The 26,956-nt window shown below is 33.4% G+C and overlaps 1 protein-coding gene across 2 annotated transcripts in view; it reads right to left on the reverse strand.

Moving 5' to 3' along the window:
- Positions 1-2,629: 2,629 nt before the first annotated feature.
- Positions 2,630-26,956, reverse strand: part of Pkia (cAMP-dependent protein kinase inhibitor alpha) — a 97,468-nt gene continuing 73,141 nt past the window's right edge. For both annotated transcript variants that reach the window (XM_027946286.2, XM_071602279.1), the window contains 2 exons: positions 10,132-10,309; positions 2,630-6,152 (listed from right to left, as the gene is read on the reverse strand). In XM_027946286.2, coding sequence (XP_027802087.1) covers positions 6,073-6,152; positions 10,132-10,282 — 231 coding nt within the window. In that variant the 5' untranslated portion in view covers positions 10,283-10,309 and the 3' untranslated portion in view covers positions 2,630-6,072. The remainder of the gene's footprint in view (positions 6,153-10,131; positions 10,310-26,956) is intronic.

The raw sequence follows: 26,956 nt of genomic DNA on the forward strand, positions 1-26,956 counted from the left end.
GATCTATTTGTTTAGGCTTAATTCAATAAGTATAATGGAACTGCAATTGTGCTTGTACAGGACTGCTGTTGAGAGGAACTAGTGGTATCACTGGCCATCATCCCAGAGCCTAATGTAAAACATCATGAGATGATCTCACCTATCTCTACTTGTCTAGGCTTCAGGTTGGTGCCCACATGTGACAATTGCCCCCATCAAAAAGTGAGCACTACAGGATCTCAGGATGTTAACAATAAATAAAGACCCTGTGAAGACACTGTGGTCATAGGGTACGAACGTACCCATTTATTATGGAAGGTGCAATCCTAGAGAGAAAATTGACTTTTTCTTGAAAGATGTGGATTCTGTCCTGAAGAAGACCTGATTATGCAGCTATACTCAGTCCTACTAATATCAACTAAAATTATAAAAACATATTTAAGGCAAAGTTTGAATCCTTTGAGTCATTGTTACTTCACTTTCCACATTGGCTATGGCTTCAGTGATAATTACTTAGCAACTAGGTGCTACTAAAGATGTCACTGTTGATGACAAATTGCAGAAGGATAAAAAAGTGTTTTAGTCAGCTTTTTTGCCGCTATGCCTAAAAGACCTGACCAGTCAATTGTAGAGGAGGAATAGTTTATTTTGGTGCTCCCATTTTTGTAGGTCTCAGTACATAGAAAGCCAACTCCAGTCCTTAGGGCCTGAGGTGAGGCAGAACAACATGATGGAGGAGTATGGCAAAGGAAAGCAGCTCTCATGATGATCAGAAAGCAGAGACAGTCCACTTGCCAGATAGACAACATATACCCTAAGGCCATGCCCCTAATGCAAACCTCCTCCAGCAACACCCTATCTACCTTTAGTTACCAGTCAGTTAATCCGTGTTAGGGGATAAATTCACTGATTGGGTTAAGGCTCTCACAACCTAATCATTTCTCCTCTGAACCTTCTTGCATTGTCTCACAAGTGAGTTTTTGTGTGTGGGGGGACACCTCACATCTAAACCATAATAAGAAATGCACATGAAAACAGGGAACAGATTACTATTTTGAGAAATATAAGTAATGAAGGTAAAAGGAAACCTGAAAACTACAGCACATTTGTGGAAAAGGGTCAAGTCAATGAAAAGAGGACAGTTAATGGTCCCTTTGTTAGGGCCAGAAGAAAATTATTTATAGACTTCATATGGAGAAATAAAATCTGGCCAGGAAGTGAGAAGCTTCCTCTTTCCCTATAGACATGAAGAGAAAGCTGTGCAGCACTTGAGTCTAAACTGAGGTTGCAAGCAATGAATAAGCATTGCTATAAACTTTTTACAGCTATCCAGAGGCAAATAAGGATAAGGGAGATAATTTGCCTTGTTTTATTTTGGGCAGAGACGACAGCAAGACAATAAAGTGACTCCAGAGCACTGAGGCAAAAAATTAATAATGGATTGTAGAGTAGGAGGAAAGTTGCTGAGGAAATGATTATCTTGATATGGTCAGAAAAGAGTTGTGGTACAAATTAGAAATTTAGTGGGTTATGGTCAGAGTTTTGTTCATTTTGACTTTATAGTAAGAGATGGTCATAATGTCTACATCCTCAATAAGACTGATGTAAGAAATATCCAGAAGATCCTAGCATTTCTGCAGTTTGTTTCACTGGCTCACATTACATTTGCTTAATATTCTTAGGTAATGTTTTATTCTTGTGAGTGGAATAAGGTGAACTTAAAGATTTACATTCCTTTTCTGGTTTAAGAACTTGCTTAGACCCAAATGTGTGTGGAGGCTGAGGCAGGAGGATCTCAAGTTGGAGACCAGCCTCTGCTGGTCAAGATAAGAAATAAAAAAGGACTGGGGATGTAACTCAGTGGTAAAGCAACCCTGGTTTCAATTCCCAGTACTGCAAAATAAATAGTAAATAGATGAGTAATATATCTCATGATTTAAAACAAAACAAAACCTGCTTCTCTTAAATCCCACTTTGGTCTGTTTGTCCTTTACTGCCCATATGTAATAAAAACAATATAACAAAAAGAGAAAATAGGTCAAATTTTCTTTGCTCCTCTACCCCAAAATGTTATCCTTAATGCAATAAAACACGGGTTTCTGTGAGGACTGCATTTTGTTGCTGACTCATTTGTAAGCCTTGCAATAGAGTAGGCAGGGTGGGTGTATGGGAGCCTTGAATTTCTTCTCCATCAGAGGCTCTTGAGTGGTGGAGGTGTAGGTGGGAGGGAAAAAGTTATTAAAGTCATGTAGAGATTTATTTTAAGGGAAATGTGAATGTATCTATGAGCGTGTGGGTAAAGGATGGATGTTATAACAATTTTCAGGGGATCCTGATAAAAACCCAGTTTTCTCCTGATTAGAAATCACCTCCCTGCAGATGAGCAAAAAAGAACTATAGGTCTGATGTTGGGGCTTCAGTTCCAAGAGCTGAAATGGTTCTGGTAGATGACTAAGTCCAAGAAGTAGGTTGCCAGAGTGTAATGGAAATGAATATTACTGAAGAAAAAGTCAGGAAAGCATACCTAGAAGGATATATACATCCTCTGCAGGATGGCTGAGGTTTTGGATTTCTCCTATATCACCTGCAGCACTTTCCCTAGCACCAAGTACAATAGAATGTGTTCAATAAATACTCTTAATAGACTACATTTCAGAAAAATGTGTTACCTTTAATATCAATTATGTGAGCATGCAACATTGCTAAATACAAAAGTCATACAAGCTCACGATTGACTGCAGAGACTGCCACTCTTTTACTTAAAGAACAATTTAGGGTATTCTAAGACATCATAAACCACAAATCCTTTCCTGTTTTCACTTGAATACTATACATTTTCTCTTTGCTACTACAGGTTTCACTCAGAAGCTTTCCTGCCCAGCCAGTCCTGCCCAGCATTTCTTTACCCATTATTATTTTTTTCAGGGGAAATAGAAATATCATTCATCTTCTAAAATGATACATTGGCCATCATATCTGAGTAAATCTCAGGTGTAGGGCAGGTACAGTGTGCTGCTCTGGGGGTACTAAGAATCAGAGGCTGCAATTTCTGTCATTGATTGGAAAAAGCATTTGTATGAACATAGGATAAAAATTGTGTCAGCATTGGGTGTTTACAATTGATAAAAAATAAGTTTGACACATTCACACTTGTTGCAAATGAGTCAAACTGAAATATTGTGTTTCTGGGCAATTTAACAAAATTAGTATCATTTGGCATAAGAAATGTAAAAATGCTAAAATTTACAGACCACATGTCAGAAATATACATTCTATGAGGTATACTCCCTAAAATAAGTTGTAATCAACTTTTATTTTGTTCAAAGTATGCTTTCTATAATCTAGTTTCATCTTTATCATTACCAATTTAGGTGACTTTGAGAAAGGCAGTTCCCCTTTTTGGTACTGAGTTTTCTTTTCTAAACATTGGAGGCAATGCAAGTCCTTCTCCAGAACTTACCTACAGATAAATATATTCTTTAACTAGCTTTAATGTTATGGCATTGCCATAGAGAGTTCCTTGGACATAGACAAATGGACTCAAATCTTAATTCATCACTTATTCACTTTTTAAGCTTGGAAAGTTATACCTTATTGAGTGCTACTATGTGAAATGGAATAAAGATACCACTTTAATTGAATTGTTTGAGGAATAAATGGGAGAACATGTGGGAAAGAGATGAGTATAGGAATGGCCAGTTAATAGTCATCCAATGCCTCTTGTCAAATCATTCCTTTGGTTTCCTATCTTTTCTTCCTCTCCTCAAATTCAGATCCATGCATATTATTGGCTTGCAAACTAAAAATATTAAAATAAAATTTGGAAGATACAGTGTATTTTTTGCTAAACAAAATTTAAAGGATGTGAATGCTTTGGAAAGTCAATTTTTTATCTTCCCAGCTTGGGAATGTCTCTGAGTTTGAATATAGCAGACAAAGTAGCAGTAAGTGTTCAAACTCAAATGAAGCTCCATATGACTTTGCATTCGAGCACTATTTATATATATTCAAAGACACGCATGGCATCACATGCATTAATAATAGTATATCACATAGGAATATAAACATTCCACATATACTCAGCACTGATTTTAAACTTTGCAAAATCACATGAAATCAGTTTAGAATTCTACAACTTTAAGGAAGAAGAGAAATTTAGATTCCACAAGAAAACCATCAGGATAGTAAATGAGGACATCAAAAACCAATTATGTGGGTTGGTGTTTGAAACAGACTACCAGAGCTTGTCTAATATAGTCCCAGAAACTTCTGTTCACACTTGTGAGTATATTAATAGATGGATTTGTTTAAATTTTCATCAGATATTTTGGCCTCTGATGGGTTTTATAGAAGGAAGTAACCTAAAATTTAATCTGTCTTCTAGAAGACTTAAATTGTTAACTTCCTTTTGTGTGGTAATAACTAATGGATAAGATAATGAGACTCATACCCTTATCTCAGTCAGTGAAGATGACTGTAAAGGGAAATGTGAGCAGACTTACCTTTCAATCTGTCCCTACCTACAGAGAAAGGCTGAGTTCCTAGCACAACTACATAGATTACCTGTTAAAATGATGATTTACTACCTACTGTAGCTGGAACTGTGCCTAAGCCCTTGAGGACAGCTTAGTGAGATCTTAATTGTAAAGAGACTCCTGGTGTCTGCTATTTGTCCAGTAACTCATGAGCCATTGGCATATTACTGGTTCCTTATTTATTACCACTGACAAAAGACTTCATAATACTGACCAGAAAGATTACACAGGTCACAGAAACTTTCCATAAAAGAACCATGATGTCAAAACACAGCATAGGCTATCAAGAGTATTAGTGAAAATTTTGTTAGCATCTAATGGTGATAATTACTGTATCAGAATGCAATTCAAACTAATTATTAGTAAAAGTTTACAAACATTAAAAAGTGCATAATAACATTTGGATCTGAGAGGGCTGGAAAAAGACACGAAAGACACTACACAAGGGCTTTACTTTTGTGATTGGTGTCCACATGATTGCAAGATCACTTTCTCCATCCTTTTCAGCCTGGTGGAGATAAGTTTTTCTCCAAATTTAAATAGTAATGTACAACATTGTGAGACATTTGATTCCACAGAACAAAATTTTCCAGTTCTTGGTATTATCTTGTCTTTTCTTTTGTACATTCTCAATTCTCCAAGGTTCTTACAACTAAAATTAACAACATTGGTTGGGAGAAGGCCCCTAATTGGGAAGGAATAGAACAACTTGACAGATTGAATTCCAGTCTATACAGTCTCCAAACAGACTGAATTCAGGAATATTCACATTGGTGGATATTTTCAAATGCCTGTATAATAAAGCAAATGAGTCTTGATGAAACTGTTACAGCTTAATTCATCAATACACAATGAAGGAGGGGAAAGATTATGTTATTAAAAAGTGTGTTCTGTCCTGTGCACACCACCACACTATGAAAAATTAAAAACAAAAACAAACAAACAAAAAAAGCCAGGCAGCCCTTTTAAAAATGAGTGGTATAAAAATTCACAGTAATGTACATCACTTTTGTTTTTCATAAGCAATCGAAGAAGGGGGCAGTGCTGAGCATCTATATTGTACAATACAAAACAGTGTAAAGAACACAGCAGTAACACACAGATACATAATGCTAAAAACGGTGCTTTCTAGATGGTTCTTTTACTGGGTGAATACTTGATCCAGAGATGTTTAAACTCTGGGTTCAACCAACCCTTTCCAATTAGACACAATTAAATCCTCTGACATTGTGAGGGGCCAGATGCTACAGGAATCATCATCTAGGTCAGTGCTACTCTCTACAAGCATTTCATCATATGGTCAAGTGAAAGGATCCATACAAAAATGACATCCAAACACAAGCCACAGGATTTCAACCATTGCTAATGACAGAGGTAGAGAAAAGTCTGTCTGCAGCCACAGCCTCTGCCCCCATTTTTAACATGATAATGAGCAGTTTCCTGTGATACAGCACAGCCATTTTCTTTTTCCTCTTTTTACTCATGGAAACAAATGCATTGCAGCAAGGCCTGGAATTTTGCCACATTGTCAGGTGTTGTTAAAGGTCAAAGCGGGGCTTTAGCTTTCAGATTTTGCTGCTTCTCCCTGGGCTTCCCCACTTTGTTCTGTTGAATTTCGCTGTGCATCATCTTCACCTTCTGTAAGAGAAAATGAAAAAAAGGATGAAGGCAGAATACAAACTATTCTTTAAATTTACTGGCTCGCAATATGTCATACTGGAATTTCTGACATACAAAAGAAGTCAAAATCTTCATACAGACAAGTGCATTTTCTTGGTGGTCAGAGTTCACCATTAAGGATGTAGCATAAGTTTTGAAAGCCTGGCTTATTCTGTGAAGTTAGGACAGCATGACTCAAAAATATAATAATATTTGAATTTTTGGAGTTACTAGTGATTGACAGGGGACAGATGTGAACATGAGGTTAAGGGAATAATTTTATTAAATGGGCCCATTGTGCTGACCCCCACATGCTTTCTTTTCCAAGAAGCAATTTACCTGCAGCCCTGCCTGGCTTAAGTGGACAGGATATGTCACATTCCTCAGCAAACTACCTGTTATCTACAGAAGAAATGCAGGCCCAAAATAATGTCAATAAGATGAACCAAGTTACTCTGAATGGGAAGAATTTCATGATCCTTTCCATGGACCAGATCCCCAAACCCAGGGAGATAAGGCTAATTCCTTTTAAGTATAAAATCTGTAAGAATTTATGGTAAGTATCCAATTAGAACGAGTCAGCATAGGCCAAAGTGACCTAGAGTTGTCATGGCAGTGGGGGACTTGAAAGTCTGATGTCATCCTGCTATCAGTCAAAAGTCAAGAGGTGGACCTGGGTGGTACTATCTGGAAACTTCTCTGGGCTGAAGTGTAGGAGAGACATGCTGTTCCTCTTCTCTCTGAGAAGACCCACACCCTCTCCCCTGGGAGTGTCCCTTTCCCTTCAGTAAACTCATGCCTGTTACTCTGAGTAGTATGTTTGAAATCTTTCTGATTTGATTTCGACAAATGGGATTTGAAGAGGAGAAGGGATCTTCCTGCTGCCTCACTTTTCCAGAAGGCCACAGATCTGTAACAGCAATAAGTTATGCTTTTGATAAATAGATAGGAAGTATCATGGCCAAGTCATGCCACTTAAGTGTAGCTTTACAGGATGCAGAAGTCAGTAGTGTCTTTAAGCAGATATCAGAAGTAGGAACATATTTACTTTTTTATGTTTGTTGTATTTGAAGAAATATTTAAAAACTATTTTTCATTATTGATAACACTTAGAATTAACTGATTTATCAGAGATTCTATTAATTTAAATTAAAAGTGATGGTAGAAAATGAAAGGACATTAGGTCAGTTGGTCTGTCTCTTCTCCTATAGTTATAGTGGCCCCTGGCCTGCCCTTAGAGAATATATGCAAAGTTCTAATAATACCACCCTCATAACTGTACCCACAGCAGCAACCTTAGTCAGTAACATTGCACACACTGAAACTGAACAATGCTTTCACTTCATATTAGTTCACTTTGCAAGCAAGCTGTAGGCATTCCTTAACTCAAAACATTCGTATATCTCAATGTGTCATTTGGTTACTGGGAGACCAATATGGCTTGGTGGGAAAAATATTTTGGGGTGTTACATGACATAAATTATATGCTAGCAATCTGTTATCATAATTCAACGAATGGAGATAATTACACAGGTCCATTCTTTAGACTATAAAGTTTAAAGCCAATTACTCTTTACTCTTAGAAGGTACACACAAAACGTTCCACCAATCTCTAGTGACAATAAGTCCTTAGGGAAAAAGAAAGTAGTTCTTCTACATAAAAATCATATTCTGTTTTAAATCTGCACTAAGGATGTGACCAGGCATTAGTTATCATTGTTTGTACACTATTTGTATTGTTAAAGTAATGAACAGGATTCCAAGATGTGCAGATGGCCTGAATCTGAGATATGTAGATTAGCATGCAAGAAGAATTTGATAAAAAGGAGAAGATGTTGTTAACCAAAGGAATAAAATCAAATTGAGGCTGATGTAAGATAGTAGAATATTTAAGGATAACAATGACTGCATATAACAGAAGATGAGAAATTTGACTCCCATGAGGACTGGGACTTTCTAGGTGTCAAGAGACATTATGGTGCAAACAAGCTGTAGCCAAATAGATGTTTGTTAACAAACCAAGGTAAACATAGGTAGCAATATTACTGAGTATAAACTAAAATGAAGTGGAACACTTAGAAATTACAAAGGAATTCATATAATTCTCAGCAATATTAAATTTGCCATTATATATTTTTCATTTTTTATATTTTATGCTTACATATTATATAGTTATTTTTTTGTAGCTGTTGATAATTTGCTTAGTTCTAGACTTCATAACTTGAAGAGAAACAGAAAATTTTGAAAGGACCTAGGGAATTGCAATTAACATTGTAGAAACATTTAGAAAAGGAGGTATTTGGGGCTGGGGATATGGCTCAAGCGGTAGTGCGCTCGCCTGGCATGCGTGCGGCCTGGGTTCGATCCTCAGCACCACATACAAACAAAGATGTTGTGTCCGCCGAAAAACTAAACATAAATAAAACTCTCTCTCTCTCTCTCTCTCAAAAAAAAAAAAAAAAAAAGAAAAGGAGGTATTTGGCAGCATGAAGATATCTGGTTTATTTTAAATTGTGTAATTAGATACTTAAATATGTGTCAAATAATTTTATTTATATATTAACATAAAATCTTATTATCATTTGTTACTTATAATTATTCATATAATTTAAATATTGTTATATTGTTAATAAGAAAGGTCTTCATACTAACAAGTCTTAATTTCAGGGAAAAAAGAAGAAATTAAATTATTGTGATTAAAAATGTCATAAATATTAAGAGTGGCTAAAATTATTAAAATAGCATATTAATGTAAACATGAAAATATAAATATGATAAAAAATGAACAAATTATCAAAAACAAATTAAAAATGTATTTACTCATTTTATGACACCAAATTGTAATAATTTTCCTAAAGTCTTTCTCAGAACTGCTTTGAGAAGTAACTATGTTTAGTTATAGTAGAGAAGCAATGAAACCTAAAATATTAAAGGTCTTTATATTCCAAAGTGGTGATGTTTAAGTTTTATTATTAATCTTAAATTGAAAAGTTGTATCTGTGACCTACTGACATTTAGCCATTGAATAAAATCTGTATTTTAGGTCTTGTTGCTGAGTTGCTTCATTAACGCATATATAGTCTTAGTTTTCTGACAAACTGAAGGCTTTGTCAGAGAAATTCTAATAGTGAAAACATATGAATGTTACAAGTGGAATCAGCAACTGATAAGTGTTTTCCCATAGACAAAATAATATGGCTTAATTGTGAATTCTTTTCAATTTTAAGTGTTATTTTTTGCACAAGTCTTCTCAAATAAACACATTCAGTTTTGATATTTGAAAAAGATACAGATGGAGAAACTAACAGGGAGCTTATTCTAATACTTTTAAAAGTAAGACTATCAAAAATTTTAATTATTAAACTTGTTTTTGTTTGTCATTGGTGAAGTCAAACTCCTTGGATAAGAATTTAAAGTCCAGTAATAAGATATTTTCTTATTACAAGCCCATTTAATCATGAAAGAAAAACCAAAAACCCTTTTTATCTAAGAGTTACTTATTTAACAAGCTATTTTATTTCCATCCTTAATAAAACTGGTCCTGAGACCTTTTCTTCTGAAATTATTCTAGAACTGAAGTCCGTCAGACTCACTTAAGAATCTATTAAATATCTGCCTGGCAAAGTTAGAAGGGGCCAATATCATTAATGTAGGAGCTCCAACTTTGTTAAATGTGCTACATAAGCAAGGACTAAAATAAAAGCCATGTGTTTTATTAATTATATTAATAAGTTAGAGTAAAGACTCTGCATTTGAGTGGAAAACTGTAAAGAAAAGTCATCAAAAACAAAGTGGGAGTGATTCAGAAAGTAGTCATATACTTTCATCTTGCCCTAGACTATTTCTAACTCTTTCTTTTGGATTACTTTCAAAGGTGGCTTTTTATGCCTCAGTCCTACTTAGAGAAATGCTGTATATCATTCTATGTTCATAGAGAAATGTATATGAAATGACTCACCTGTCTTGTTGATATCAAGACCTGCTAATTTCAAGGCTAATTCATTGCTATTGCCACTCGCAGAGGAAACCAGGATATCATGTATTGCATTTCTTCTACCTGTTCTTCCTGAAGCAATAAAATCTGCATATGTAGTTTCCACATCAGTCATTGCTAACAAATATCCACATAGCAGGGACTATAAAAAAGAGGAAAATTAATAGGTAAATATAATGGTAGTCAATAGTATACATTTAACAAAAACACTTATTAAACTTTTGGTCTGCAATATGAATGTGAAACTATGGTTTACATGTTCACAAAACAAGGAGTGCTTTGATTCTTGTGCTAAGTATTTAAATCAAAGATCAGGGAGCTTGTTGTGTGAAGGCCTAGTAGTAAATGTTTAGGCTTTGTGGAACATAGGATCTCTACTCCAATTACTTAATTTTGTACTAATAATGTAAAAGTAGCCATTGACAATACACAGATGTAATAAACATTTTTAAAATTTTTTTATTTACAAAAAAACAACAGGCAGAGAGCCAAATTTAGCCTTCATGACATATTTTGTTGATATCTGGTTTAGATAATAAAATTCTCTTTTTCTAATGCCATTTTAGCCAGTCTTCAGTCACAGAGAGATTTTAGAATCAGAGGTAGAGTCAAGTAGAAGTGGTTCAACCAACATAGGGGGGTAAGTAGTAAGCAAGTGTGCTATCCATAGTCTATGAATGTTAAAGAAATTGACCTAATATAGTTCGTTTTTTATAATCACCATGCAGCAGCAATCCCTGCCAGTGATAAAATACTGCTTCAACCCAGGAAGACAACTCCTTTGCCCCCATTAGCTTGACAGGAATGACAAATCTTCTTGATGATATCTTTAAAATAAAATGTTTGAATCTGCAAAATCAATAAAACTGAATTTTCCCAAAAAACTTGGTGATATACATTCTTTAAGTCTGCTAAAGTTTGGATACTGAATGTCCCCCTGAAGACCATGTGTTGTTAACAACTTGGTTCCAAGCTGTGGTGCTACTGGGAGATGGTAGAACCTTTAGGACATAGGGCCCAATAAAAGGAAGCTTGGTCATTTCAGGCATGCTCTGAAAGGGTATATTTGAATCCTGACACTCCTTTTGCTCTCTTTTGGCCTCAATCATAAGGTGAGCAGTGTCCTCTACCACATTCTCCTGCCATGATGTATTTGGCATACCATAGACCTAAGGGAAAAAGAATCTGTAGGACATGGATTGAAACCTCAGAAACCAAGAGCCAGAATAAGCTTTTCCTTTGTACAAGTTGTTTAGCTCAGATATTTTGTCACAGTGAAGTACCTGGAACTTGCGTTCTGGTCCTTGTTCTTCCACTAAGTCATGGAGTGAATTTCAGAAATGCAATTTACCGCCTTATTCTTACATTGTTAGGAAACTGAAGCAGCTGGATAATGTGATAATACCTTCAAGCAAAGGTATCTAAATAATGAACACTCAGAACTACCTCACTTCTAAAATCCTAAATTTAGAAATTCTCTCCTCTGGCCATAGCTTCCCTCTCTCCCTCCATTCCTCCCCTCCTCCCTCCCTCCCTCCATCCCTCCCCTCCTCCCTCTCTCCCTCCCTCTATCCATTCCTTCCTTCCTTCCTTCCTTCCTTCCTTCCTTTTTCTCTCTTACACTTAATGGATTAGTTCTTCACACTGATCCCATCTTTAATTCCTATAAATATTTTTAGTTTTAGTCTACCTAGGTCCACCATTATATTAATCAGTTGCCCATCAGTTATTTTAGCTTATTATTAGCACCAAGAAATTCCTTTGATTTACTGTAATTATTGCCTTCCAGTCTACACTTCACTCTTGGGAAAACACCACAGTATACTTTCTCTGTTCTCACTACTGGGGACTGAGTGTTGCCAGAAAAAGACACAAAATTGTGCCAACTGGCTCACCTAGAAAGTTCTGATTCTATTATTAGTATATACTACACTTGTACAGAAATGCTTTTGTTCCCCTCCAGTTGACTCTTCCTTTTTTTATTCTCTGCAGGAAGGATTCCAAGCCCTTTCCAGTCCACACACAAGACACCAACTGTTTAAAATATGACTGTGTGTCTTCCTTTTTTTGAAAAGATATAGGACTTCTGCTATGAGTTCTCCTTTTCCAAACATGTCTGTGGATTTTCTTTCTCTTCTGGATGAATTGGGCTTTTCCTTTTTAATATGTGCTGTTGATTTTATTTCCTTCCATCTCTAATGACGTCACCCACTTTACATTAACATAACATACTATGTTTGTAGAAATTTTCATTTCTCTCTCTCCCTCAACATCAACATCTATTCACTTGCCAGTTAATCATTTTATTTGATGTCACTCATATTTATTCTCTGTAAAATACAGGGGACTCTTACTGGAGGATTGTGGCTGAGTGCTCCCATTCCCCAAGATTCTCCATGACTTGGTCATGCTGCCACAAGAGTGACCTTTGGCCCATTCAACAAAATCTAACCTACGACGTGTAGAACACATTCTGAATTTTTAACATTTCTTTTAAGGCATTCCATGATCTGGTTAGGATCCACTTTTGTTGTTTTACTTCAACCATTTACTCTTATACTTGGTATATTGTAGAATAATGCACAATATTTTTCCAGAGTTTCCCTGCTGGTGCTCAAGTTTTTACTCCACCTGGAATGCCTTTACTCAACAAACTTGCTTGTTGAAACGGACTTAGCCCTCAAAATTCAGCCCCCAAAGAGTCTTTCTCTTACCACTTTTCCCTAATTCTTCTCTAACTGTGTGAGTCTGATTTTTGCCTGGACAGGTCATTTACATTCTAGCCAACATTAGGGTTACCTCTCCTTCCAGACAGATTACAGACTCTATCAAGACAGAAATTGCATTTTGTTTATACGTCAATCACAATTCCTAGCAGAGTCACTTGCAAATAGTGCTGAATAAAAGTATGTTGAATAGAAATGACAAATGAAAAAGAAACATACTACTTGCCTTTCATCAGTAGCCACAGAAAATTCTCCTGCTTTCTGATTGTATTAAATTATTCAACATTGATCTATGTCAATCTAGAATTTTTACAGTTCAAGAATCACAATCAGATAATTCAAGTGATCTGCTAATCTTCACATAAGTAATAATTCCCTGGGATTTAGGTCTATCAAGTTCTATCTTACTTTTTCTACTTTACTAGGTTATTTCCATGAGGATGTTTGAATAAAATTTTTGACCTTGGAGTAATTCAATGCAATTGGTTGTAAAGGTATTTTATTATCTATAGTATACAGTATTTAGTATTTGTTACTTTAAAGGTTTACAATTGAAAATGCACATCAGATGGGCAAAGTATATCTTATAAATGTTTAAGGGAGGTGAAGGTAGAAGAATAAACTCCAGTCATTTCCACTGTAAATCTGTTTTTATGGCATTTCAAGAAATAGGCTTTAAATAAAAGTACTATTATTTCTCATTTGGTAACAATGTCATAAAGTAGGAAAAAAAGTCCTGATTTTTCAGATAAAGAAAATACATCTCAAAGACTTTTAGTGACCTCTGAATCATACACAGAACTATGACATAAACCCAGATCTTATTTTGTAATACATGTCCTTGTTTTGTTCTATTAATATTTTTCTCGGTAGACTGCTATAATAATACATGTGGGGGTTTTATTTAATTAATTTTGCTTGTAATAATTTTAAGATAATATGAAGTATCAATAATAAAGCAGAGAAAAGTGGTGATATGAAATTGGCATATTTGGGAATGTTAAAATATTCTAGTGGTGGCAATTCTACTTATGAGAGGAATCAACAACTGTGGATTTTGACATAGTACACTCCCAGGTTAAGAACACATGCAGGGAAAAATGGGACTATGAAAGATATGACTGTATGTTGTGCTTTTCTTTTAAATAGACTTTACATAAATTTCATTTGGATTGCATAAAAGAAAATATAAACAACTGTGAGAAAATCTTATTCCTATGAACATCCCCTCTCCTGAACATTTTAAAAAAAATATTTATTAGATTGATGTGAACCCAAATCTACACCTGGAAAGTAACACAGAAACTAAGTTCCAGGCTTCTAATTACAGTAGCCATTATACTTATTGTAGTAATAATAACTATTATTATAAAAATAGTATTTCATTTATTATTTTTCTCCAAATAATAAATTCATTTTCTAATAAAAGAATAATAGTTGGCAAATAGCACACACTAAATATGTAAATGACAGAATATAACTATAAATAAAACATACAAATGCTGTATATTGCATACTTTTATCTCTCCATTATTATTGTTCTTTCAGAGACTTCCTGTTAGGTGTTCAAACATGGTTGCTTTCACATGCATGGATGGCTATTTTTTTCAGTTTAACAGTTTTATTTAGTGATAACAACTACCTGAGATCCAGAAATATCTTTTACATCAAATATATCACTATACAGATGACTAATAAATACTTTTGTTTTGAAATACTGGAGAACTGTCCCCAAAATCTATGTCTTACAGATATTCACACAAATAAATAAATAGAAAGAAATTCCCAAAAAAAGTCAAATAAATGTCAGCAACTGATAGAAGTTTAATAAAATAGCAATTAGCATATATTGTGACCTTATAAAAATAAAGAGAAAAAACCCATAAAAACTAAACAAAAAGTGGACTTTCATTTCTCACTAGAGTTTCCTGTTTGCATTGCTAAAATTAGAACTTTCTAGACATGAAAAAATTAGTGTTAGATATAGACAAGGAAATATGCTGGGTATTTTTTTTCTTACCCAACTATGCAAAATATCCAATTATAGTAATATTTAAATTCTGATGGGAGAAGGAAAAAGACCTTTTATTATTTAAATACTGACCTATTCAAAATTTAGATTAAATTTTAAAACTTAAGTCTCAAAAAATTGAGATTTAAAAATTCAATCAAAATTCATGAATAAGAACTAAGCTTGCTGTTTCTTTTTCCCCTTAAAAAACCTCACTTTCCCTGTAACAACAGAAGCATCATAATGCTGTGCTCTAAGAATTTTTGCTTTGTATGATTGATTTCTAGACTGAAATACATGATTCATGTTGGTCTTTTCCTTGTTTATGCCCTTTATCTTTTCTAATACCATATACACAAATTATTTGAGAAAATAAACCAGAAGATTTTACCCTAGTATAATTTATAGATTTAGATAGATTCCCAAAGTCTATAAAAGTATGTACTTACGTCTCCTATATTAAACAAATTGGAGTGTTCCACATGGATGTATTGTAGAAGCTGGGCCTATGAAGCTGCTAAAATGGTTTTTATAGTGACATTGAGTCATGAGCCAAATGGTGACTACAGAACATGCTAATTTTACTCCTGTAAATGGGACACACGAAATGAGACTCACAGACTTGGAAGAAAGAATGGAGAGAATGTCACCAGCAAACACTGAGGACTTCTCTCTAACATGAATAGTATGACTTCTTTAAAAGGTTTAAAAAGAAAAAAAGTTCTTCCTGTTCCACTAATATTAATGCAGTTCTACAACTTCTTGACTGTTACTTTATGAAATTATGTAAGTGTGTTGAAAGCTCTTCAGTAGTTTGCTGTGTGCTTAGTATTTGGTCAACATCAGAGTTTCTAAATTTGGTTTCAGATATGCACTACATTCTTGAAGATTATGGAAAATCTACCATTATTTACCATATTTGAAATGATAAAGCTGAAAGCCATTTAAAGATACCAATAAGACCTTTACATGTTTACATAAATATTTTAATGAAAATAAATATATTTTCTAAACCATGAAGAAAATAATGACAAGAATAGTACAGTTTTATATTTGCAACTCTGGCTTAATATTGCAAATGTCTGGCTTCATAAGAGACATCTGGTTTCTTAAATCTGCTTCTGCATTCAATCTGTCTCAACATATTGTTTTACTTGAAGTATATGAAGAAAATGTGGCCTCATACAGAATTTTTGCTTGGAAAAATGAGGAGAATTTTAATAGTCTTTTCAAATAATTGTGGATTTTTTAAAAATGTGGAATTTAGAACCAGAGCAATATGCTTACTATACACTGTTTATCTTGCACTTTGAATGTATTTTTTTTCCAAATGAGCAATATCTGATATTAAATATATACTTAATATATAAACATAATATCAATATATTAATATGACTACATTATATATTTAATAGTTTAACATAATCTATTGTACACTTAATATATTTATAATACTAATAATCTATTAAATATATATTTAATATCAGGAATTGCTTATTTGAAAAATACTGCTTCACTGGGTTTTGTAAATTTTCCAAATGGTAACCTCTTTCATTATTTGGTATCACTTTTGTTAGTAATGCTGCCTTTCTTGTCAGAAAAGTCCTCAAGAATTGAGGAATTAAGAAGTCCACAGAGCCAGGTAATAACTTTTCCAAAATTGTAATTTTTGTTTGAAAGCTAATTTTTTGTTTGTAATTTTGTTATTGGCAACCAATAGTGTTGGATTTGTTTCCCTTGCAGTGACAAGCTCCCTTTGTTCATTTTTAAAAAAATCCCTGCTAAATGTCCAAGCATGAATAACTGCAGTTTTCCTGATAGTTGTCCTTTCCAGTAAAGATGTTGTTCCATGGAAAACAAGGCTGGTGTTAATACTCAACAGAAACAGCCCTACAGATTTACTTGATACAATCATGTATTTTGGTACATGGCAGAAGTGCTTCATGAGATTTTCCATTTCATCACAAGGAGTATTAAAAAGATGTGTACTCAGTGGCCGAGAGTCAACAAAATTAGTCCTTTTTAATGCTTCATCAAATACGTTTTTAGGTAAAATCTGATATTTTAAAAAATATTAACTATGAGTGTATGGTGATAAAGAACACACGGATTACGGATTACTTACTAGTAGAGTTAATTGTCCCTAACCTGATTAATACAAAGATGCCAGTATTTTTTCCCACCATACTTTTTCACCATATGTGCAAATGTCAGACTTTTCTTTTCATGAATATATTTTTACAGTTTTAAAAATTTATAAGTTGGTCAATTGTATTATTACTTAATTTTGTCTCTGAAATTTTCTTTAGCCTAGATAAAAATCTTTTCCTTCTATAATCCTTAGTCAATTAAAACTTGGAAATAAGAAATCTTCTGCATCTGTTAATAAAGCCAGAAGCTCCATTTTTCTTTTTGGAAATATTTTCACTGTCTATTTAAGCAACAACTGACCTCACAGATACTCATAAATGCCTTACCTATTTCTGGCATACCCTTTTACCATTCCTTACAGCAGCTATTTCTTTTCTTCTTTGCTTCCTAAACCTTATTTGTATTTTGCTTTCTTTCTTCTTACTTGCCAAACAGCTTTATGGAGAAAATCAAGGTCATTCTACATAAATTGTAGGAATTCTTTTTTCATTAACACACACATAAAAAGATACCCCTATCTCTGCATTCAAGAATATTTTGCCCAACCTTAATACCTGATTGGACTTGTTTCTCTCTCATTTTGTTTTAGGTGGTACTGGAGACTGAACCCAGGGTCTAGCATGCTAGCTACATCTCTAGCTCTCTCCTCCTCCTCCTTCTCCTCCTCCTCCTCCTCCTCCTCTTCCTTTCTCTCTCTCTCTCTCTCTCTCTCTCTCTCTCTCTCTCTCTCAGTATTGGGGATTGAACCCAGAAACACTTTACAAGTGAGCAACATCCCCAGCCCTTTTTACTATTGTCTCAGCCTTCCAAGTTTCTGGGATTACAGACAAACACCCTACCTGATCTGACTGCTTTTCTTGATTCCCTTTTTTTCTCCCATTCTTATTCCGTAGATTCTTCCTCCTGCTTCTAGACTCTCATCTTTTGCCTAGCTACTTCTTGAATGCCTATAACATTCTTCATCTTCCCTGTTATAAAAGCTCTCATCTTTCAACCTGTATGTTCTATAATATACTCATTTCTTTTTCTTTTGTTTACTCCCAAACATGCAGGAAAAGAGCTGGAGAGTTTTTTTTTTTTAAATTTTATCTTATTGGTCCTTCTTAGTTATACATGACAGAAAAATCCATTTTGATAAAATTATACAAGCACAGGATATAGCTTATTCTAATTAGGATACCATTCTTGTGGGTGGGCACTATGGTGGGGTTCACCAAGGTAATTTCATATGTGTACACAGGAAAATTATGTTAGATTTATTCTACCATTTTCCTATTCCTGTCTGCCCTTCCCTTCCTTTCTTTTCCCTTTGTCTAATCTAATGAAGTTTTATTTTTCCCTTCCCCTAGTCTATTGTGGTTTAGCTTCCACATATCAGCGAAAATATTCAACCTTCAGTTTGTTGGGATTTATTTCACTTAGCATGATATTCTCCAGATCCCTCCATTTGATGGCAAATATCATAAAGTCATTTTTATTTATGGTGGAATAATATTACATTGTGTAAAAATACCAAAATTTCTTTATCCATTCATCTGTTGAAAGGCACCTAGGTTGGTTTCATAGCTTAGCTATTGTGAATTGTGCTGATACAAACACTGATGTGACTGTGCAATTGTGATATGCTGATTTTAAATCTTTTGGATATAGGCAAAGCAGTGGGAAACTGGGTCAAATGATGGTTCCATTCTTATGTTTTTGAGGAATATCCATACTGCTTTCTAGAGGGGTTGCACCAATATACAGTCACAGCCACAACGTATGAGTGTTCTTTTTCCTCCCATCCTCACCAAATTTGTTGTTACCTCTATTCTTGGTAATTGTCATTCTGGAGTGAGATGAACTCTCATTGTAGTTTTAATTTGCATTTCTCTAATTGCTAGAGATGTTGAACATTTTTTTCATATATTGATTGATTATATTTCTTCTTTTGAGACGAGTCTGTTCAGTTCCTTTACCAACCTTTGTTTGGGTTATTTGTTTTTGTTTTTGTTTTTTTTTGGTGTTAAGTTTTTTGTATATCCTGTAAATTAATGCTCTGTCTGAGGTGCAGATGGCAAAGATTTTCTCCTATTCTATAGGTTCTCTCTTCACACTCTTGATGTTTTCTTTTGCTGTAAAGAAGCTTTTTAGTTTGATGCCATCCCATTTATTGATTTTTTTTTATTTTATTTCTTATGCTTTAGGTGTCTTGATCAGAAAGTCAGTTCCTCTGCCAATATACTGAAGAGTTGATCCTACCTTTTCTTCTAATAGGATGCAGGGTTTTTGGTCTAACTCCTAAGTCTTTGATCTACTTAGAGTTGATTTTTGCACAGGGTGAGAGATAGGGATTAATTTTCATTCTATTACATATGGATTTCCAGTTTTCCAAGCACCTTTTGTTGAAGAGGCTGGCTGTCTTTTCTCCAGTGTGTGTTTTTGGTGCCTTTGTCAAATATGAGGTAAATTTATGTAGGTTTGTCTCTGTGTCTTCTATTCTGTTCCATTGGTCTTCTTGCCTAATTTGGTGCCAATACCATGTTTTTGTTACTATAGCTCTGTAGTATAATTTAAAGTCTGCTATTATGACGCTTACTTCTTTGTATTTCTCATTAAGGATTGCTTTGGCTATTCTTGGACTCTTATTTTTCCAAATGAATTTCATGACTGCTTTTTCTATTTCTATGAAGAACGTTATTGGAATTTTGAATGGGAATTGCATGGAATTTGTATTTCACTTTTCATAGTTTGGCCATTTAGACAATATTGATTCTGCCTATTCAAGAACATGGGAGGTCTTTCCATCTTCTAAGGTCTTCTTCAGTTTCTTTAGTGTTCTGTAGCTTTCATTGTGCAGATTCTTCTTCTCTTTTGTTAGATGGATTCCTACGTATTTATCTTTTTGGAAGCATTGTGAATGGGATGGTTTTCCTAATTTCCCATTCAACTGATTCATCATTGGAGTATAGGAATGCAATTTATGGGTGTTGGATTTGTATCCTGCTACTTTGCTGAATTCCTTCATGTGTTCTAGAAGTTTACTTGTGGAGTTTTTTTTGGGTGTTCTAAATATAGATTCATGTTGCTGGCAAACAGAGATAGTTTGAGCTCTTCTTTTCCTATTCATTTTCGACCCTATATTCAATGTACATTCAACTCTATATGTTCTATATGTTCAACATATAATCACTTCTATATGTTCTATAATATACTCATTTCTTTTTCTTTTATTCCCTCCCTAAATTTACTGGCAAAAGAGTTGGAATTTTTGCCTGCTTCCTCTACATGGCCTTAATTTATTTCTTTTTGCATTAAATCTATCAATTTACTGGAATTGTTTTTTCAAAGAAAAATCATTACTGATTAATCAGCAAACTCAATTGTATTTTCACAATAGCCAACCATGTAAATTGCATATAGCATTTTAAAATGTTGTTCATTTCTTTCTGAAACGTTCTACCTGGGCTTCCACAGCTACTGCACTCTTTTGGTTTTCCCATAATCTTCTTGTGTTTCTTGCTCTTTCCTCTACCTACCTCTTAGGGATTCTTTATCTTCTTTTTTTTTTTTTTTAGCCAAAATACAAGGTCATCTCAAGTAAGTCCTTTTGTGTGACTGTTTCGTTTGAGAGTTAATCTTAATCTCACTATTAGCTTTAACTGCCACCGGTATATTGAAGACACACAAATATATAATTTTAAGGCCTGATGTTTTTCTGAAGTTCCATTTCACAAATTTTACTGTTTATTGGATCTTCCCCCATGGATATTCTTTAAATCTCTAATTCAGTATGTTAAAATGAACTCTCTAGCTCTGTCTCTCTTCTTTACCCCTAAAGCTATTCATTCTTTTCATTATTTTTAGTTGATATTATCACTATTTCCTCATCCATCTGTGACAGAAATCCAAGAATTGTCTTTGGTTATACCATCTAACTAATAATTCACATCCAATCATTTCTAAAATCTCATTGTTTAATTCCATCTATTTGATGCTTATTAAATATTCTTCATTTCCATTCTGTTTCATTAACTCTTTTTGATGATTGCTATGTAGGCTAATTACTCAATTATCTAAACACATTCTTCACTTATCTAAACATATTCTGTAACTTATCCTTTATGCTATTGTCAGAATTAGCTTTATGAAAAATAAATCATAACAAAAACTTTTTAGTGATTTTTGAGAAGCCATGAAACATAGTTCAAATTTTTTCATGACACTTAGAAGTTTAAACCAATGCACTTCCCCAGCTTCTTTTTGTATAATTTCTCTTCCATCCATAGGGAGGTCCAATCATTGCAAAATGTGCAATAACTCTGTTGGTCTCCTGTAGGTTGGTTTTCTTGTGCCGTTCTCTCCCCAATCAGTGAAAATAAAAATTCTCATGTTTTAAGTCTGCTTTATAGGTCACCTTTCTTCCTTATCTACAGGTAAATTAAGTGACTTCAGTATTAGTATTTATTTAATTCTGCATTATGTGAGAATTGTTTTCAGTTGATCCTTTTCCTCTGTTACATTTTCCTTGCAATGTGAAGCTTTTTTTTTTTTTCGAATCCCTCACAATTTTGGGCAAAAATTTTGTATATTTTTCTTACATACAAGTGTGTTTTGTATATTTGTTCTTGAACTTAAGATTCTCTTTGGTTATGTAGTTTTTCAAGGTCACACTGTTTATAGCAAAACTTAGTTGAGAAAGCATGTGTCCTTATTTTTATTGAGCCTGTTTTCCTGTCTAATAAGAGACTTCATCATTTTAAACATTGGAAGTATTTTTCTTCAGTATATTCCTGATTATAAAGGAAGAAGTAAGAAAAAATAACCACAGCAATAGAAGACACTACAGAATTCCTAATAAAACTACTCTATTTTCAATTTATTGAGAGCTACTTTTGTAAAGTTTTTTAAAAATCAAATGTATATGAGTAAAGTTGCAAATTAATGCATGGAATAATTTGTTCTGTCCTCATGTAGGGCTTTTTACATCATTTATTTAATATTTTATAGGGCTTTTAAATAATTTATCAACTAATCTTTGCAATACCCCTGCTGGGACAGTCAGTTGTAGACAGTAACTGCTGATTGGCAAGTGACATGTATATTACTTGTATATTACAAATGAAGAAACTAAAACAGAGAGAGGTTAATTGACTTGACCAATGTCTTACATATCCAGTGGCAGTACTGACCGCAGAATTAGAATGTGGGTTTATTCACATCAAATTCACAAAAGAATTAAGAGCCTGAGGTTGGCAGCCCTTTGTTATTTAGTACTTTCTAAATCCTTTAACTTGACTTCTCCTTTACTGGCTCTGTATGAGTCCATGCAGGGAAATTACTTTTAAAATCCATACCTTCTCATTAAACTAAGAATTTTTCCTCTATGTCAAATATATATTTAGCTTTTGAAAAGATGTTAAAACCCTGAAACATTTTCTTGCAAAATAATTCATTATTCAGTTTTCTATCTTTACATCACAAAGAGACCCCACTATTACATAATAGTAACTATAAACTATAATATAACTATAAAGCACCAATAAGCCAGTTTTTAAAAAAATCACAATGAAGGGTCTAATCAAGCTCAAGCTTTTTGGATTGTTCCAACATTTGATAATGACCACAAGAATAATGAAAGAGTGATTGTTTATTAGTGTGTTTTGAATCATAATAATAACAAAAATCTAAACAATATGTAAACACTAAGAAGTATATGAGAATAATTTAAATTTCTTAATGACTTTACCACAATAGTATTCTCATTATTTCAGTCTTACAGATGAAACAGTTTAGAAACCTTAAGTTATGAAGCTAAAAGGTAAATTAAGTGCTTACACAAGCAGTTACCATTTTCCAACACTTGTTATAGGTATATTAAACTTCACTCTCTGTTGATAGTCCATCAGTAATATTGTTTTAAAAAAATGTGAATAGTTCACATGCTGTTTTGAGGAATTACTCCATAAAGTGCTATTATTTTGAAATCTCTACAGGACCTGTTTTTTAATATTATCATCTGACACACACATATTTATAAACACCATCATCTCTTCTTTGATTTCTGTTTGCTTCAGAAACACTTCCCATTCCAAGTCCCACATATTTGTTATAATCTACTTAGTGATGGTCCTGATATTCGGATGCCTGTGGGGCTGTTCAGCATTAGGTAGTAAACACATTCCTTAGGAAATATGAGTTTGAGAAAGACCTAAAATATATTTGACACCTAATAAAATGGTTCAAAAGTATGAAAAAAATCCTGCAAAACTGAGATAAAAATATATTTAAGTAATAATATTTGCAACACCAATATTGGTATATCGCCTCAAACACAATATCAAGCAGCTTTCATATAGTTACTACAAGTTATGTTGGATATGTGATTTGTGTACATTTCTCTATATATTTGATAAGATATAGTGTGGAGTTTTCAATAGTGAATTCTCTACGACAGAGGAAGACTTATAAATAGTGCTGCTCACTGTTAAATAGAGTTGACTTCAATAGGCAGGCTGAGGCAGAGAAGCTACGTCCTGGCAACGTGAGAGCAGGAGTAGAAAAGAGCCATCTGGCATAGTAGTATCAGGAATTACAGTCTTACTGAGTGGGAATAATGTGGGTGGGGGACTCTAGAATGAGAAACTTGGGTTACTTCTAGAATTCTAACTTGGATAAACAAGAGGGCAATGTTTTTTAAAAATATTTTTTAGTTGCAGGTAGACACAATACCTTTATTTTATTTATTTTCATGTGGTGCTGAGGATTGAACCCAGTGCTTCACAATAGTAGGCAAGTGCTCTACCGTTGAGTCACAACAACACTGAGGACAGTTATTATTTGATGTATGCAAAAGGAACAGCAATATGATAAGTCTAAGAATGGCACTTTAAGATATCACAATTCTACATTTAAATTTAATTCAATGACCTTTTCCTTTCTGAATAAGTGAAAACGCATTAATGAAACACATTTCACACACATGCTAATAACTGTTTTTCTGCAAGTAAATATTTTCTGTATGTTATCGAAATATCTATTTCAATTGAAATAATGTTTAAACACTCCTATATGCCTCTTTTCAGCCAAAAACTGTTGCTATGACTTTTTCAACATATTTCAAATATATGTATATTCATTGCCAATTTATCTGCTTTGCAGATGCTAGTTTCCTATAAAGTATTTATTGTCCTTGACTACTGAATATGTCACTGCTCAGTATTGTAATGAATGTTTTCCACCTTTACTATATGTTTCAATGCTATAATTATTAATTTTTCAATTAATAGAATATTTTTTAATACAATGGTTAATATCTTCTCTGCCTTTGTTATGTTATTTCAAAATTTCTTCACATATTTGCCTTAAAATACTATTGTTAAACCTTTCAGACCTTTTTTAAAAATAGTGAAATAGGTTCAGAGAAGAAGAAATGCTGAAAAAACAACACAAAATAAACAAATTTACATCTAATTAAGAAATTCTTTTTGGGCCATGGAGATATGTATCTGTATATATGACATGTAATGGATATATAAGTCAAAAGACACTTTTAAATAAGATAATCTACTAAATGAAATATCTAAAATATAAATGATAAGATGAAGTAAAATCAGTATATTAATTAAATAAAAATATAATGTAAAAATATTAATAATAAATATATTTACTTTGATCAAGAGTCATGCTATTGTCTGGGAAAATCATGACATACTATAGATTATCAAAATCATTACACTAGCCAGGTGTGGCACACTCCTTCCTGTAATCCCAGCAACCCTGGAGACTGAGGCAGAAGTATCGCAAATTCAAGTACAACCTTAGCAATTTAGGGAAGCTCTAAACAACTTAGTAAGACCCTGTGTCAAAATTAAATAATAATAATAATAATAATAATAATAATAATAATAATAATAATAATTTAAAGTCTGGACATGTAGCTTAGTGGCAAAGTGCCAGTGAGTAAATCCCCAGTACAAGAAAAGAAAGAAAAGTCACTTCACTATTAATATTGAGCCTCTTACTATTGACTCTATTATTATCATTACAACTCTATTCCATTATGGGGAACATTAAAGAAACTTTTAAAATGCTAAATGCTGGTGTTAACAAGTACTGTACAACTTATCTAATAAAATTACAGTGAACTGAGAAGTCAAAATATCTCAAAATAGAGACATTTCATTGACAACAGTATCAATTAGTTAAGAGTAAAGTTCGTTTTTTTAGTTTGCCCTATAAATTTCAGAAAGGGCTTTATGCACAATATAAGAAACAAGTAAATACTTGAAAATAAACATTCTTGAATTTATAACCTTGTGGTGTAACATAACTAGAAGATTTTATTTTATCTTTATGAGTCACTAATATCTATATCTAATTCCCATAATGTTTTGTGTCAACCAGAATCATCTCAGTGATAATTAGAAGGCCTGGTGCTTATGATACCTTCCAGGCCTTCTTTGATACATAGGAACACACACCAACTTCTTTAATTCACAAAGACTTTTAATATTTTCATAATACAAAACCTCTATAAATACATAGAATATGCATTTGACCAATGTTTCAGAATAAAACAGGTTTCAGATATACAATTTGAGCCATGCTTGGTTATACTTCCATATAGTACTACATGGAGAGGCATGTTCAACTGCATGTATAAGTGATGTATGGTGTACCAGCTTATTAAAGTACAAACAGGCAGGGAAAAGTTAAAGACAAGACTTTTGAGTTATTTATTTAAAAAAAAAAGTCTTGTAAAAATTTTTAGGAAATAACATGAAATGATGAAACACAAAAATCTTGTGCTTTGTTCACTCCCTAGTCTGCAACAATGCAAACAACAGAAGTTTCCCTAGAATTAAAATTAAGAAATGCTATGTTGTATTAGGGCTATCCAAATATTATCTAACTTGCCACTCATTTTTATTTAGAACAAATTAAATTTCTGTTTCCTTCCCCCACCCCCCATCTTCCCTTAAGGTTTGACATCTCTATTCCCCAGCTTATTGAACTCAACTTTTATCTCCTTTATTATAATGTCTTTGTGTACTCTTCACTATACAGTAATTTAATAGTAAAATACTATAAATGCATGCAGAGTCATTTGAAGAAAGTAAAAGATTCTCATCAATTTTTAATATATAAATAACATTTCAAAGTGAGTTACAAAAATGTAAAATTTAAATAACTTTACAGCTAATGCTGGCTTCAGTTTTCATGCCTCCAAAATGTGGTTCCCAGACTAAGGAAATATTTCAAATATTTTCTAGATCTAATAGACTCTGACCTTAGTGGCTGTGTGCCCTTTATAAAGGCCAAGTTTTTACAAAAGATAGCATTCTTCTCAAAGCCTTTGGAGGAAGGTAAAGCTATATTTAGAAAGTCCATTTGGCATCCTGGGGTGTTCTCATATCTTACTGCTATTTATAATCAGGTGTAGGCCAGTAGGACAACAGATTTGTTTTAACTAATAATTTCCCAGGTTTCTGGGAATTAAAAAGTAGTGCTTTAGTGTTCTAAAAATTGATTCTAGAAATTGTTAAAAGCAAGAAATTTTAAAATTTGTTTACTGATCACCCAGTTGTTACATGGCCTGACTTGGAGCATGATTCAAAAAGTTACATTTTTGGTTGGACATATAGTTGTCATCCTGCTGGTTTATGATAGATGTCTTGCAGAGTAAATATGCTCAAATGTTTTAAATTCTTGATTGTGAGTGTTCCTTATGATTTATTTTCCTTTTAAATGTCATGCCAATATACTCCATTTTGAATGCAGACAGAAATAACCAATTTTCTAAAACTTATTTTCATTCATATGAATCTTATTTATTTTAATGCATACGACTTAACTAATTTTGTAGACATTTGATATACCAAAAACAGAAAGAAACAAAACATCATTAAGAAAAACCTCA

The sequence above is a fragment of the Marmota flaviventris genome, chromosome 15 (assembly GCF_047511675.1).
Source record: "Marmota flaviventris isolate mMarFla1 chromosome 15, mMarFla1.hap1, whole genome shotgun sequence".
NCBI lineage: Eukaryota > Metazoa > Chordata > Mammalia > Rodentia > Sciuridae > Marmota > Marmota flaviventris.